This window comes from Chiloscyllium plagiosum, unplaced genomic scaffold (assembly GCF_037043375.1).
Source record: "Chiloscyllium plagiosum isolate Xiang-an unplaced genomic scaffold, Cpla_swu_hap1 HiC_scaffold_46, whole genome shotgun sequence".
NCBI classification, from domain to species: Eukaryota; Metazoa; Chordata; class Chondrichthyes; order Orectolobiformes; family Hemiscylliidae; genus Chiloscyllium; species Chiloscyllium plagiosum.
In genome coordinates, this window is record NW_028270184.1 from 15,522,794 (window position 1) to 15,539,608 (window position 16,815).

Sequence of the window (16,815 nt, forward strand, 5' to 3'; positions counted from 1 at the left end):
CCCCATTTCTTAAGGGCACACTCACACAACACAAAAAAACTGCAAAGATTAACTTCTTATAAAAGGAAAGGACCAAGAGTCTGAAACCAAAGGACAGCCACAGGATGGAAGATCTTTCATTTGTTTTGAAATCAAACTGGATTAAGGGTTTGGGAAGTGGTAACAGCTCAGCTTTTCAGGGTTATAGTCAGAAATATTAATATTTGGAAACGCAGTCTGTTCAAAATCCATGTTTTTTCAATAACTCAGTGCCATAAACCATGTCTCCTATCTCCCTTAAAACTTTTATCATTGTCTCCTGTCATTTGACTTTCTGCATTGAGCAGATAAACCACAGCATACTCTGAACGAGACATTATTTTCCAAAGAAAGCACACAGTAAAAACCCTTTTAATTCCAGAAATTGTCTGAACAGTTCCATATCTTTCAGTGATTCACATAATTCACACTGTAGGGATTCTATGATATGATTCCATAAATATGAATATATATTCCCAACACCCGAGGTGCATTCCTACAAATGCCTTGTACTTTTACAATGAGACATGCAATAAGAGTTAACAATCCAAATGTCTTAATGATTATTTGATGAATGTACACACACTTTGTTATAGAAGGATGCCAAGATCTAGCTGAACTGCAGTTTTCTGCCATCCCTTTCCATATTTTGCTTCTCTATTCTTTGCACCAAGTGGAAATCCCACATTTATGCTTGATCTGTCTTTTCTTTCCCTTACTCCCTATGTTACTTTGTACATCCTGTGTAAGCTCCTCACATCTTGCTCAGCAGCTTTAGCTTGTTGATCCCTTCATCCATCTTAGTAGTTTAAAATTACAAATCATTGAGATTCCGACACTTTTAAGGCACTCCACCTTAAATGTTTACCAACCTGAAAATTATCCAACTATCAGGCTGCTGTACATGAACCAACCCCACAATCGATAATATATTACTGCCAACATGAGCATATACTTTGCACAGAAACCTTTTTACATGGCATCTTTTGAATGCTTTTTGAAAAGTCAAACATGCATCTAGTCTTCTTTCCCCTTGTCACATCCTATAAGAGATCCAAGCTCCTTATTCTTCTTGGAGGGGAGGATTGAGGAAACTGGGAAGAAGGAAAGCCCCTCTCAAGGAAGTGACATATGTTAGTGACATTAAAATTTCACAACACTGTTTATTTAACACTGAGTTGATTTGGTTTCTGACTAGAATTAATATTCCTAAAAAGTGGGTTGATGTTTTTAACCTCAGCAGTAAGAGATCCCAACGAACATTGTTCAGCCTTGAATGTGATTGTCATGAAGATCCCATCATTACAGTTTGTGTATTTGCTGGTGCCTCAACAGAGTGGATGAGTGAGCAAATCTCTTCCCACACACAGAGCAGATGAATGGTCTCTCCCCAGTGTGAACTCGCTGATGGGTGAGCAGAGTAGATGACTGAGTAAATGCCTTCCCACACTCCGGACAGGTGAATGGCCTCTCTCCGGTGTGAACTAGCCGATGTTGCAGCAGGTCAGTTGACCGAGTGAACCCCTTCCCACATTCCGGGCAGGTGAATGGCCTCTGCCCAGTGTGAACCTGTTGGTGTTTCAGCAGATTGGATGAATTAGTGAATCCTTTCCCACACTCAGGGCAAGTGAATGGCCTCTCCCCAGTGTGAGTGTGCCGATGAGTCAGCAGGCGGGATGACCGAGTGAATCCCTTCCCACATTCTGTACAGGTGAATGGGCTTTCCCCAGTGTGAGTGCGCTGGTGCACAGTGAGGTCAGATAATTGCCTGAACCCATTCCCACAATAACAGCACCTGAACGGTCTCTCATCAGTGTGAACACGTTGATGACGCATCAGTTCTCCAGAACTTTTAAAGCTCTTCCCACATTCTGGGCATGTAAATGGTCTCTGGTCAGAATGAACTCGCTGGTGAGCCAATAGGTTGCATGACAAAGTGAACCCTTTCCCACACTCAGAGCAGGTAAATGGCCTCTCCCCAGTGTGACTGCGCCGATGAGATTCCAGCTCAACTGGATAATTGAATCCCTTCCCACAGTCTCCACATTTCCAAGGTTTCTCCTCAGTGTGACTGGATTTGTGCTGCAACAGTTCAGATGATTGGCTGAACCCTTGTCCACACACAGAACATGTGTAGACTTTCTCTCTGCTATGAATGCTGCAATTTCCTTCCATGTTCAAAATCCAATGATATCTAAGTCACGATAAACTGGGCTGCTCGGTCAGGTCCTGACGTGATGTTCAGTTTGGGTTTCCAGACCACAAATCTTTCCCTTCCAAAAGTCTATAAAAACAGAGAAAAGAGAGTGAAAGATGACCCACTAAAACACAAAAGCAGATTGTGAAGTTGATCTGAATGAACCTGGTCATTTGTGGGGCTAGGATTAGGGAAGTGACCATAAGAACAGTCAGTACCATAAAAACTCAACAGTCACTCATTTCTACCAGAGAAATGTCTGGCTCGACACAAGGTTTTGACGTCAATGGGAAGAGAGACAAGAGAGAGAAGTGGAACAGGCAAATGACAACAGAGACAATTTTATATCTACAACTCAATCAGCACTTTGGCAGACTCTTCCAATTTCAACCTCTGCCTGTAAGGACCTGAGCAGCAGCTAAATTATCTTTCAGATCGCTCTAACTTGTCTGACTTCCAGTTATGAATGAGCCGAAATATCTTCTATTTAAATATTTCAATATTTTCTTCAGTTTCCAGAATAAACACCCCTATTGAGGATACACTGAACTGATGGAACAGGAGAATCGACATTTCGGTGCTGCATCCTTGCAAGAGGATTCGCAGTAGGTTAAAATCTTCGAGGGGAAAGTGAGGCACTGCCTTCCTAACCTGCAATCTTCTTCCTGACCTCTCCGCCCCCATCCCCACTCCAGCCTATCACCCTCACCTTGACCTCCTTCCACCTATCGCATTTCCAACGCCCCTCTTCCAAGTCCCTCCTCCCTACCTTTTATCTTAGCCTGCTGGACACACTTTCCTCATTCCTGAAGAAGGGCTCATGCCTGAAATGTCGGTTCTCCTGCTCCTTGGATGCTGCCTGACCTGCTGCGCTTTTCCAGCAACACATTTTCAGCTTTCTACACTGAACTGATGTCTTATTTAACTCCCAACTGACTTTGACCACAATTTTGTATTATCATCCAGGTTGCCCACTTCTATCAAAGTAACATAACTCAACTTGTCCTCTGCCTCAGCTCATCTATTTCTGAAACACTGATGCGTTCCTTTGTTACGAGACAAGTATACTTCCTGACTGGTGTCCTACACTCAACCCCTTAGAAACTTGCAATAATCAATATCTCTGCTGCTGATGACATCGGTGACTAAATTTCATTCATGCCCCCATCACCACTTTCCACATTCATCATACACAGGCTCCCAGTCTCAATCATCCCCAACCCCCCACCCCCATTAGCAGTGTCCACACTGACCCACACAGGTTCCTGGTTTCTCAATCCCCCACCACACGGTCCTCAGGGACTTACACAGGCTCATAATCAAGCAGCACCTCAATTTGGACCCTTACCCTTCTTTTCAAACCCCCGCCCCACCTTGCCCATTCCTGTTTGCAGTCAGACTGATGTTTGAATTGATTGACAAAGACAAAGACACATCCCGCTCCTGTGGGACCGAGCGACTGACTGACTCAGATCTTGATGAGAGACTTGGATCGAGCTCCCTGTCTTCAAATTCCGCAGTCTATGAAAAAGTAATCCCTGTGAGTCCAAGTCTAAAACTGCGGATAAGACAAACATTTCTGTTGGCTGGAGTTCGCTGGGTGTCAGTCCTCTCCTAACCCCCTGAAAAATTAAAGATGCACATGCGCCCCGATAAAGATGGCCGCCGCGCAGACCGTCGCCTGTATAAAGATGGCCGCCGCGCAGACCGTCGCCTGTATAAAGATGGCCGCCGCGCAGACCGTCGCCTGTATAAAGATGGCCGCCGCGCAGACCGTCGCCTCTATAAAGATGGCCGCCGCGCAGACCGTCGCCTCTATAAAGATGGCCGCCGCGCAGACCGTCGCCTCTATAAAGATGGCCGCCGCGCAGACCGTCACCTCTATAAAGATGGCCGCCGCGCAGACTGTCGCCTCTATAAAGATGGCCGCCGGGCAGACATTTTGTTAACTGTTGCCCCAAATAAAGATGCCAGGCCACCAAAGACAAGTAACCATGTCCCAGTCTGTCACAAACATAGGGCCTGCAGCATCTAGTTCACGTTTGAACACCTTCCAGATGTTTATAAATCCTGAAAGTCCACATTGGTTCTATTACTACACTCGCTTTCTTTTCCTGACCCAGTCCTGATAAAGAGTCCTGCCGACTCCTCCGATGCTACTTGACCTGCTTGCTACGCTTTTTCCCACCTCCACATTTTATCGACTTCTCACCATTCTCCATCTCCTTCCTTCTCGGACTCCTCGCGCTTCCATCAGACAGCAGTGCGCCTGCGCAGGTATTCGGGTGTGAGGTCATGTGATAGCATCGTGCACCTTGATTGGTAGGAGGACAACCAGTGCCTGAGTCCTCCAGCTCCGCCCCAGAATTCTTCTGGGGCAGGAGGACATTGAGCCCATTGTGGCAACACGAGCCCTCCGACTGAGTACTTGGACTGCATTCCAGTCGCCTGCACGTTTCCCTCTAACCCTGCACATTGTTTGCCCTTCTTAAATAAACCCAACGCTCCATCGAATGCTGCTAATAAACCTGCTCTGCATTGCAGTTCCAGATTCTAAATGCACGCTGCTTGACAAAGTTTATTCTCACCTCGCATTTGCTTATTTGCAAAACACTCTACAACGTTTCTCTCTGCTTACTGATCCATTTCCGAGCGGCAGTGGCTTCTCCCCATCTACTCTGTCCAGACCCCCTCATGATGTGGAGGTGCCGACGTTGTGTGATTTTTAACATTTTATTAAATCTCTCCTCAGCCTTCTCTTTAAGGAAAATAGTCACAATTTCTCCAATCTTTCCTTATAACTGAAACGTTTCATTCCTGTCCTGATGACAGGTCTGCATTAAATGCAACCATTTCGAAAGAGGGGGGAATGGACAGCAGGGAGAACTTGCGACTGCCAAGGAAGGAGAAATAGGAATATATATTTTCTCACTTGGACTGATCATGATGAATTCTTTAATCTTCTTTCACATAGGGATTGAAGGTAAACTTTTGTTAACAGGGCAACTGAAATCTTTACCTCAACAGATGTTTTACTGCAGTTGTGTGGGGCAGTGTTTCTAAACTTTGTCTCACACTATCTCAACGGTGCAGTGCATGTAGGTTGTTCAGCGTGCGTGTGTGGGAACTGATTGTATGTTGTGTGAGTGTGGGTTCTAATGTTCTCTGTGTGTGGTAGTGCAGGTCTGCTCTGGGGTCGGTGATTCACCCTGACCAAACCTGTGCTGTACCGGGCAGGAAGATTGTTGAGAGTCTCGCACTCCTCAGGGATACGAACGCCTACATGCAGGAAAGATGGTTACTCAGCCTGGACTAGGAGAAAGCCTTTGACAGGATATCACACAGGTATATGAGAGATATTCTCTCCAAAATGGGCTTTGGGGAGGGGATCTGCAATTGGATCAGACTGCTCTACACCAACAGTGTCAATGCAGTCTCAATCAATGTGTGGGAATCAGATAGCTTCCCAGTCAGATCTGGAGTCAGGCAGGGCTGCTCTCTCTCTCCTGCCTTGTTTGTATGCTGCATAGAGCCATTTGCCGAGTCCATCAGGAAGGATGCGAGCCTGAGAGGGGTGACTATTCCTGGCAGTGGGGGCCTGCAGGTTAAGGCCTCCCTGTACATGGATGACATCGCCGTTTTCTGCTCGGATCCGCTGTCCGTGCGCAGACTCACATGCATATGTGACCAATTCGAATGGGCCTCGGTGGCCAAGGGTAAACCGAGGCAAGAACAAGGCCATGCTCTTATGGAACTGGGCCGACCAATCCTCGATCACCTTCACCGTCAGGACCGACCACCTGAAGGTGCTGGGTATTTGGTTCGGGGGTTATGTGGCGTGCGCCAAGTCTTGGGAGGAGCGTATCAGCAAAGTGAGGCAGCAACTGGGCAGATGGAAGCTACGGTCGCTCTCCATCGCGGGAAAAAACCTGGTCATCAGGTGTGAGGCACTGTCATTGCTATTATACGTGGCACAGGTCTGGCCTATTCCCAGAACCTGTGCCGCTGCAGTCACCCGGGCCATCTTCCAGTTTATATGGAGGTCAAAAATGGACCGGGTCCGAAGGGACTCACTGTACGAAGATCTGGGCAACAGGGGAAAAAATACACCCAATGCCACCCTCATCCTGATGGCCACCTTTGTGTTGGCTGCATCAAGCTGTGTGTGGATCCCTGGTACGCAAACACCAAGTGTCACTACGTACTGAGGTTCTACCTGTCCCCGGTGTTGCAAAGGATGGGCCTGGCCTCGCTGCCGCGGAAAGCTCCGAGTCGTTGGACCGTTCCGTATCACCTGTCCTTCATGGAGTAGTTTATGAAGAAAAACACCTTTGACCACAAGTCCATCAGGAAGTGGTCAGCACGTAGTGTCCTTGAGACCCTTCGGGAAAAGGAGAGGGCGGATCCTATCGAGCGGTTCCCTGAGCAGACTGTCAAACCCATTTGGCAGAATGCCTCATTGCCAGAACTTTCCAACAAGCACCAAGACATGGCTTGGCTGGTGGTGAGAAGGGCTCTGCCTGTGAGATCCTTTATGCACGCCCGGACTCTCAGCCGCACCGCACGCTGCCCTCGAAGCGGCTGCGGGGGGACGAGACTGTCACACACCTCCTTCTGGAATGTGCCTACGCAGAAGAAGTCTGGAGAGGAATGCAGTGGTGTTTGTCAAGGTTCGTCCCGAGTAGCGCCGTGACGCGGGACTCCGTGCTCTACGGCCTGTTCCCTGGGACGCACACCGAGACGAACATCAACTGTGCCTGGAGGATCATCAACTCGGTGAAGGACGCTCTCTGGGTGGTCCGAAATCTGTTGATCTTCCAGCTGAAGGAGTTGACCCCGACTGAGTGTTGAGACTGGCACATTCCAAGGTCCAGGACTACGTGTTGAGGGACGCGCTGAAGCTTGGGGCAACTGCCGCCAAGGTGCGGTGGGGAAAGACCACTGTGTAACATCTGCCTGCCTAACGAAAAACAGGGGGCCCATGCAGTCATTTGGGCTCTGCTGGCGCCTCAGCTAAAAATGTAATCGTACAGACCTGTAAATAGGAATGATTACTCTGTTTCGGTATGGAAACAAACAGAATGTTTACATATGTATGGCATGTCCAACTGTACAGACCATCAAAGTATTTTATGAATAAAGTATATTTTTGAAATAAAAAAAGTGTGGTAGCTGCCACTGGATGATATCATCCAAAAATGCAGGTGAAGCAAACACCAGAGGTTGCTTAGCACCATTAACTTGCTGGTTCTCAAAGATACAGATAGTTTCCAACCAAAGTGCATCGTCGCATACTAAATGAACTTTGAGTTCATTTGCCATTACACTTTTCAAGTCAGCATGGATTCCGATTCCCTGTATTAGGTCTTCTTCTTTATCAGTGTTAGATATACCTCCCTACCCACACATACAACTTTGATGGAATCATGGGGTTATTGTGGCACAGGAGGAGGTCTTCCAGCCTGCACAAGGTCACAGAGATGTACAGCATGGAAACAGACCCTTCAGTCCAACCTGTCCATGCCAACCAGATATCCCAACCCAATCTAGTCCCACCTGCCAGCACCCGGCCCATATCCCTACAAACCCTTCCTATTCATATACCCATCCAAATGCCTCTTAAATGTTGCAATTGTACCTGCCTCCACCACATCCTCTGGCAGCCCATTCCATACACGTACCACCCTCTGCGTGAAAACGTTGCTCCTTAGGTCTCTTTTATATTTTTCCCCTCTCACCCTAAACCTATGCCCTCTAGTTCTGGACTCCACGACCCCAGGGAAAAGACTTTGTCTATTTACCCTATCCATGCCCCTCATAATTTTGTAAACCTCTATAAGGTCACCCCTCAGCCTCCGATGCTCCAGGGAAAACTGCCCCAGCCTGTTCAGCCTCTCCCTATAGCTCAAATCCTCCAACCCTGGCAACATCCTTGTAAGTCTTTTGTGAACCCTTTCAAGTTTCACAACATCTTTCCGATAGGAAGGAGACCAGAATTGCATGCAATATTCCAACAGTGGCCTAACCAATGTCCTGTACAGCCGTAACATGACCTCCCAACCCCTGTACTCAATACTCTGACCAATAAAGGAAAGTATACCATACACCTTCTTCACTATCCTATCTACCTGCGATTCCACTTTCAAGGAGCTATGAATCTGCACTCCAAGGTCTCTTTGTTCAGCAACACTCCCTAGGACCTTACCATTAAGTGTATAAGTCCTGCTAAGATTTTGCTTTCCCAAAATGCAGCACCTCACATTTATTGAATTAAACTCCATCGGACACTTCTCAGCCCATTGGCCCATTTGGTCCAGATCCTGTTGTAATCTGAGGTAACCCTCTTCGCTGTCCACTACACCTCCAATTTTGGTGTCATCTGCAAACTTACTAACTGTACTCTTATGCTCGCATCCAAATTATTTATGTAAATGACAAAAAGGAGAGGACCCAGCACCGATCCTTGTGGCACTCCACTGGTCACAGGCCTCCAGTCTGAAAAACAACCCTCCACCACACCCTCTGTCTTCTACCTTTGAGCCAGTTCTGTATCCAAATGGCTAATTTTCCCTGTATTATATGAGATCTAACCTTGCTAATCAGTCTCCCATGGGGAACCTTGTCGAACACCTTACTGAAGTCCATATAGATCACATCTACCACTCTGCCCTCATCAATCTTCTTTGTTACTTCTTCAAAAAACTCAGTCAAGTTTGTGAGACATGATTTCCCACGCACAAAACCATGTTGACTATCCCGAATCAGTCCTTGCCTTTCCAAATACATGTACATCCTGTCCCTCAGGATTCCCTCCAACAACTTGCCCACCACTGAGGTCAGGCTCACCGGTCTATCGTTCCCTGGCTTGTCTTTACCGCCCTTCTTAAACAGTGGCACCACGTTAGCGAACCTCCAATCTTTCGGCACCTCACCTGTGACTATCGATGATACAAATATCTCAGCAAAAGGCCCAGCAATCACTTCTCTAGCTTCCCACAGAGTTCTCGGGTACACCTGATTGGGTCCTGGGGATTTATCCACTTTTAACCATTTCAAGACATTCAGCACTTCCTCCTCTGTAATCTGGACATTTTGCAAGATGTCACCATCTATTTCCTACAGTCTATATCTTCCATATCCTTTTCCACAGTAAATACTGATGCAAAATATTCATTTAGTATCTCCCCCATTTTCTGTGGCTCCACACAAAGGCCGCCTTGCTGATCTTTGAGGGGAAAGTGAGGACTGCAGATGCTGGAGATCAGAGCTGAAAATGTGTTGCTGCCTTGGATGCTGCCTGACCTGCTGCGCTTTTCCAGCAACACATTTTCAGCTCTGATCTTTGAGGGGCCCTATTCTCTCCCTAGTTACCCTTTTGGTCCTTAATATATTTGTAAAAACCCTTTGGATTCTCCTTAATTCTATTTGCCAAAGCTATCTCATGTCCCCTTTTTGCCTTCCTGATTTCCCTCTTAAGTATACTCCTACTTCCTTTATACTTCTAAGGATTCACTCGATCTATCCTGTCTGTACCTGACATATGCTTCCTTCTTTTTCTTAACCAAACTCTCAATTTCTTTTGTCATCCAGCATTCCCTATACGTACCAGCCTTCCCTTTCACCCTGACAGGAATATACTTTCTCTAGATTCTTGTTATCTCATTTCTGAAGGCTTCCCATTTTTCAGCCGTCCCTTTACCTGCGAACATCTGCCTCCAATCAGCTTTCAAAAGTACTCGTACTTCTACATGGAAGTGGTCAGGGGTTTGGGAGGTGCTGTCTAAGGTTCTTTGGTGCATTTCTGCATTGCGTCTTACAGGTGGTATAAACCGCTGCTACTGAGCTTCAGTGGTGGAAGGAGTGGATGCATGTGATGAGGTGCAAGTCAAGCTGGCTGCTTTGTCCTGGATGATGCCAAGCTTCTTGAGTGTTGTCAGAGGTGCACCAATCCACACAAATGGGGAGTACTTCATCATACATTTGACTTGTGCCTTGTAGTTGGTGGACAGGCTTTGGGGAGTCAGGAGATGAGTCACTCATTGCAGTATTCCTAGCCTCTGACCTGCACTGTGTCTATGTTATGTGAAGAGTCCTGTTGAACTTCTGGTCAATGGTAACCCAAAGATATTGACAATAGGGATTCAGTGATGGTAAAACCATTGAATGTCAAGGGGCGGTGATTATTGAGATTTTTATTGTTTATTGCTTGGCATTTGTGTGACACAAATGTTTCTTGTCACTTGCCAGCCCAAGGTTGTATATTGTCCAGATCTTCTTGTATTTGAACACTGACTGCTTCAGTATCTGAGGAGGCACAAATGGTGCTGAATGTTGTGCAATCATTGACAAGCTTAGATGACTGACCTCCAACTAACACAACCATCTTCCTCCGTGTCAGTCATAATTCCAAACAGCGGAGAGTTTGCTCCCAGTACCCAGTGATTCCAGTTTTGCCACACTCTGTTGAATGCAGCCTTGGTGTCAAGGGCTGTCACTCTCACCTCACCTCTGGAATTCTGCTCTTTTGTCCATATTTGAGCCAAGGCTGTAATGAGATCAGGTGCTGAGTGTCTCTAGCCAAATCCAAACTGGGCGTTCCTGAGCAGGTTATTGAGCCGAATGCATAAGAACAGGAGGGGACAGTGCTCTGAATATGCTCAGTGTCAGTCACCGGGACAGCCTGAGGAAGAACGGATGGTTTGGGAGGAGATTGTGAGGTAGAGTAGAAGTGGAAACCATGGCACAGGGGCATAGTACCTTTCACCCATTGGTTACCAGAAACCCAAGCTAAAAATAAATAAGATTAAAACAAATGTGCTATTGCTGTGCATCCTCCAACCTCCTCCACCATTTAGCACGTCAGAGTCTGGTCATCCTGGTTGCCTGAGAGAGTTCTCAGATCAGCCAGATCGGCAGAGACACAGAATCCTGAAGATAGCTGCTACTCATAACAGGAGAGAGTTCTAGCATGAGGTGACCATGTCGCCAACCTGGATCAGGCTCAGGAAAAGACAGGCAATTCTCTTCAAGCATTCTCTTCAACCAGACTGTGCACAGGAGCTGCATGTCACCACTGACATCATGCATCTGAAGAAAGACATACATCACCAGGGCAGATCACCAAAGTATCAACTCCTGGGGGAGGCTTGAGGCCCTGAATAAGAGCCAACTTGAAAAACAAGAGAGAAAAACATGCTCCAAAGAATCTCAAATTGTCTGTTCTGAATTTCTAACCTCTACTGACAGACAGAAGTGTTAATCCTGTGGGTGGAGGCAGGTTACCCAGGAAACTGGCCGCCAGCCATCTTGGTGAGGGCATGAGCCAGGCAACCTGTCTGTTGCCAACACTGGCTGGTCATATTCTGAGGGCTGGCATCATATGGCCTCCTCCCTTCTCCAGCCATTTCCCGAGAACCTGACTTTTCAGAGTCTGAGAGAAGCAGAGCACAGCCCTAGAGTGTAACTCTCCTCACCACACCACCCCAGACTCCTGACACTGGAGATCTGACAGGAACAAATCCCAGGGTTGTCCCACTCACCACACTCCTGCCATAATTTTCCCAAATCTTCTGACCATTAATCCTTGTCACATTGTACATCTTTCAATTTGATAATGTCCTTAACTCCCTTTGTTGGCCATCGATGGTTCATCATCCGAAGAGTGTTCATTTTCTAACAGAATATTTCTTTATTGAGAATGAGTTAGGAAGCATCTCCTTCAAAGTCTCAAGGGACTGAATAGCCTAATCATAACCCTATTTCTGAATATATATTGAACAATATCCTGTTCAGTATGGCATGTATATTGATGAGAGGAGGAGTTTCAGTATCCCAATGGCCAGAAGAGAGAATGACTGAGGAGGGAGAGTGTGTGGGACGGTGAGTTAAATTTCTGGAAAAAGAGAGAAAAACATGTTCCAAAGAATCTCAAATTGTCTGTTCTGAATTTCTAACCTCTACTGACAGACATAATCATCAATTCTATGATTTCTCCAGGATAAGAGGAGACTAATGGATGTTCTGTTACCGATTGCTCCATTCTTGGGTCTTCACTCCTTTCTAGCTTGAGATTATTTCAGTTCTCTTTCCTTCAAATGCTCTATCTTCCAAAGACTCTTCCTTCATTTTGATAGAAATGGACTTTTTCTGAATTGGAAGCAGCAAACACTAATAATGTTCCATACTTTTCTGAATGTCCATTGATTTTGTCCTGGATGATTTGGCTTCGACATTTTATCACCACTGATGCTCAGTTGATTGGCTGTGATTGCTGTTCTTTCTTACAGGGGCTGTAACATTTACGACGTATCAGTCCTTTCGAACCCCTCTGATATGGGAAGAATTGGAAGATTGTGGCCAGAGCTAGGAGTTCCCTGCGAAAGATTTCTGGCACAGGAGCAGTCCTTCAATATCCCATTGGAGGGCCAGTCTTCACAATGGCATCATGTACATTTGTGGTTCCCATTGCTATGGAGGCAGATAATGAAGAAACTAAGGACTATTGTGATGTCACACAGGCCAAGTGCTGGGATGTTGTGAGGGGAGTCTTCATTTTATTTGAGATGACAGGAGGGGATAGATCATTACTAAAAGATGTGTAATCAAAGTTAATGGGTAAAAAAGTAAGGCATCATATGAATTTCAGAAAACATCAAACTTCTCACATTCTGTCGTTAATCAGGAACAGGGATATCTGTACTAATAATGGTGGTGTGTCTGTGTCATGATACTGATGCTCTAATTAAATGCTATACAAATAATCTATACAAATTTTGATGCCACCCGGTGGACACTGCTGCTTGAAAAAGCATGGGGAAGTACTACAGGATGCCCTGAGCAACTAAAGTGTCAGATGCATCGTGTCACGTGAAGCGGGAAGCTGATCGAAACAGAATGTGCAGAGCGTTATAAAGTCAGCGGGCATCTGGATTATAGGCCCAGCATGCTCCAGCTGCACCACCCTACTAGTGCAGCATGGATGCTTTTCAGACCAGTATTCCATTTTCCTTCTGGCTGGTGGCACAGACTACCCAGAATGATGTCAAACGATCTTTGCTGCTGTTGTGTCATATTCTGTTGACTTGCCCTAGCCATGTAAGTATAACATTTGCCTAACCTCTCACATTTGGTTGGTCCCACTCTGATTTCACTCAGAATTACAAATTTGTCATGGGGCAGATGGAAGACTTGAAGGCCACCTTATCTGTAATGGCTCTCCACAATGAGTAAATGAACATCTCCCTTAGTGTCATTCTTTTGTCTTGTCCCTGTAAATCTACACATTGTTACTTTTAACATAACCATCCATTTCCCTCTTGATTTGATTGAACCTGCTTCTTTGTCACTGTCAGACTGTTATTTACGGGCCCTAGTCACTCCCTGTATGAAAACGTTTTTGCTCATGTCACTTTTGCTTCTTTTCCTATTGATAAATAAATCGCTGCCTAATCGTTCGAGATCTGTTCATGCATGGGAGCATTTTCTCCCTATTAACTCTGTCAGGACACCTCATGACTTTGAAGCCTTCAATCAGATCAGCATTCAACCTTGTGTTCTCTGAGAAGTGTCACAACTTTCCAATCAATTTTCAATACTGCGATTTTTCAGATGCTGCACCATTCACATGAAGCTGTTCAGTTCTATCTCCAATCACTTCACATTCCCCGCTTCCTGAAGTTTGGCGCCCAGAACAGTGCAACAATCCAACCAGGGGATTCATGCAATGTTGGATTGTCTGGGCAAAAAATCCTGAAACCCTTGTTTTCTCATTCGGCAAGTGTCTTCTGTTGCCATCTTCTCTGCAATGGTACCTCTACTCCATCCCTACCTCAAGAGGTCCAACCTCATTGAGCGCAGCTTTTCTTTCCCAGAAAGTTGATATGGTGATATCGAAAACAAAGCAACCAGGGCTCGTCCGGGGTTGTGTGTGTTTGAGAGTGTGCTGGATAGGGTGTGTGCATGAGTGTGCTGGAGCACATGCCTGTGAGAGAGTGTTCGCATGGGAAGAGGGGAGGGCAGTGTGTATGTGTGCCTGAGAGAGATTGTGTAAGTATGTGAGTATGCAAGAGTGTGTGTGCATATGTGCTTGTGTGTGAAAGGGTGTATATTCCAATGGGGTCATCTGGAGTGTGACATGAACCCAAGGTCCCAGTTGAGGCCATCCTCATGGGTACCAGACTTGGCTATCAGCCTCTGCTTGGCCACTCTGCATTGCTGCCGTCCCAAATTCCACCTTGGAGGATGGTCACCCGAAGATCCGAGGCCGAATGTTCTTGATGGCTGAAGCGTTCCCCAACTGGGAGACAATATCCCTGTGTGACGATTGTTGCACGGTGCCCTTTCACCTGTTATTGTAGCATCCGCCTAGTCTCGCCAATGTACCATGCCTTGAGGCATCCTTGCCTGCAGCATATGAGATAGACAACATTGACTGAGTCACATGAGTACCTGTTGCATACATGGTGGATGGTGTTCTTACGTGTAATGATAGTATCCGTGTCAACACTCTGACACATCTTGCGGTGGTTGCCATGACAGGGTTGTACGGTGTTGTGGTAGATGTCCTGAAGGCTGGGTAGTTTGCTGCAAACAATGATCTGTTTAAGGTTTGGCGTTTGTTTAAAGGCAAGACATGGAGGTGTAGGGAAGATCTTGGCGAGGTGCTCATCCTCATTGATAATGTGTTTCAGGCTGTGAAGACATTTCTCCTCATCTCAGTCAAAATGGTTTACCCTTAAACTGACTCCTGATCATTGGAACATCCTTCTTGCATTGACCCTGTCTTGTCCTGTTACAGGTTTCTATGAGATGCTGTCCAGATTCCCCCCTACCCCCCACCACACCCTCTCTTTTAAACTCCAGTGAACATCGTCCTAATCAACTCAGCCTCTCCTCATCCATCAGTCCTGCCATAAGACCATAAGACATAGGAGTGGAAGTAAGGCCATTCGGCCCATCAAGTCCACTCCGCCATTCAATCATGGCTGATGCGCATTTCAGCTCCACTTACCAGCGTTCTCCCCGTAGCCCTTAATTCCTCGAGACAACAAGAATCTATCAATCTCGGCCTTGAAGACATTTAGCGTCCCGGCTTCCACTGCACTCCGTGGCAATGAATTCCACAGGCCCACCACTCTCTGGCTGAAGAAATGCCTCCGCATTTCTGTTCTGAAATGACCCCCTCTAATTCTAAGGCTGTGTCCACGGGTCCTAGTCTCCTCGTTTAACTGAAACAATTTCCTAGCATCCACCTTTTCCAAGCCATGTATTATTTTGTACGTCTCTATTAAGTCTCCCCTTAATCTTCTAAACTCCAACGAATACAATCCCAGTATCCTCAGCCGTTCCTCATATGTTAGACCTGTCATTCCAGGGATCATCCGTGTGAATCTCCGCTGGACACGTTCCAGTGCCAGTATGTCCTTCCTGAGGTGTGGGGACCAAAACTGGACACAGTACTCCAAATGGGGCCTAACCAGAGCTTTATAAAGTCTTAGTAGTACATCTCTGCTTTTATATTCCAACCCTCTTGAGATAAGAGACAACATTGCATTCGCTTTCTTAATCACGGACTCAACCTGCCATCCCAGGAAACAGTCAGGTGAACCTTTGCTACACTCCCTCCATGACCAGACCATCCTTCTTCAGTTAAGCAGACCAGGCGTGGTCTCACCACAGTCCTGTACAATTACAGCAAGCATTCCTGTCCCTGTACTCGAATCCTCTCACTAGGAATGCCAACGTATCATTTATCTTCATCGCTGCCTGTTGTGTGATCGAGTGTTTGCAGACATGCCAAATTGATAGGAAGATAACGAGAGGAAATCTGGTAATGGTAATAATTTGAAAAATTAGCAAAAGGCAGGCAGAAACTTGGTAGAGTTAACGACAAGAACAAAGAGGGGCCGATAATGGGCAACAAAGAGAAAGCTGTTAAAGAAACAAGATAGAGCCTGTTACCAGAAACACTGACAAAAGCGAAGATGGGATAATAAATATATTGAAGCATCCTCAGAGCATAATAGATACACGTTGAATATTTTATCCAATTGTAATGTGCTCTGAGAGGCTGATGCCAATACAATAAACTCTCATTGATTATTGCAGCATTCCAATCAGCCATTTTCAGATTTTGATCCACTGACATGATATTCCAATCTCTCTGTCTCTGATTCCAATCACGTCTCTCCTTCCCTGATCTCTTGAGCTGTAGATGACTCTTGTGCGGATGTGACACGCTAAAAGGAGCGTTGCATTAATAAAGAAGCAAACGTTCCAGTGACACCATTAAAATCGTTGGAGACTGCCATGAATCACAGCCTAAAAATTGCAACTTGACTCCTATTCAATCCAGTATGCAGTGATTACATAGAGCACTTAGCCGGCCTGAGTGGGATGTGTTTGAGATCAGTGGCAGAAGCAAATGTGAAAATAGAGAGTGCTGACCTTAATTTTTCAATTCACATTTGTTGACTTGCAAGAGGATTCACACATTGGACCCTGTTTATGAAATCACTGTCTGGCAAAACACAGGAACCTCAGTGCAGAGGAACAGGAGAAGGTCATTAAGCCCATCGAGGTTGGTCCAACATTCAACGAAA

General features: G+C 46.0%; 1 protein-coding gene across 1 annotated transcript; it reads right to left on the minus strand.

Moving 5' to 3' along the window:
* Positions 1-374: 374 nt before the first annotated feature.
* Positions 375-2,193, minus strand: LOC122543916 (uncharacterized). The gene has a single exon (XM_043682825.2). The coding sequence runs from the start codon at positions 2,191-2,193 to the stop codon at positions 1,321-1,323; it is 873 nt and encodes a 290-aa protein (XP_043538760.2). The 3' UTR covers positions 375-1,320.
* Positions 2,194-16,815: the final 14,622 nt, after the last annotated feature.

What these genes read in the sequence shown, in the direction of transcription:
- LOC122543916 (XM_043682825.2), bottom strand. Translation starts at nt 2,193, where the DNA reads ATGGAAGGAAATTGCAGCATTCATAGCAGAGAGAAAGTCTACACATGT.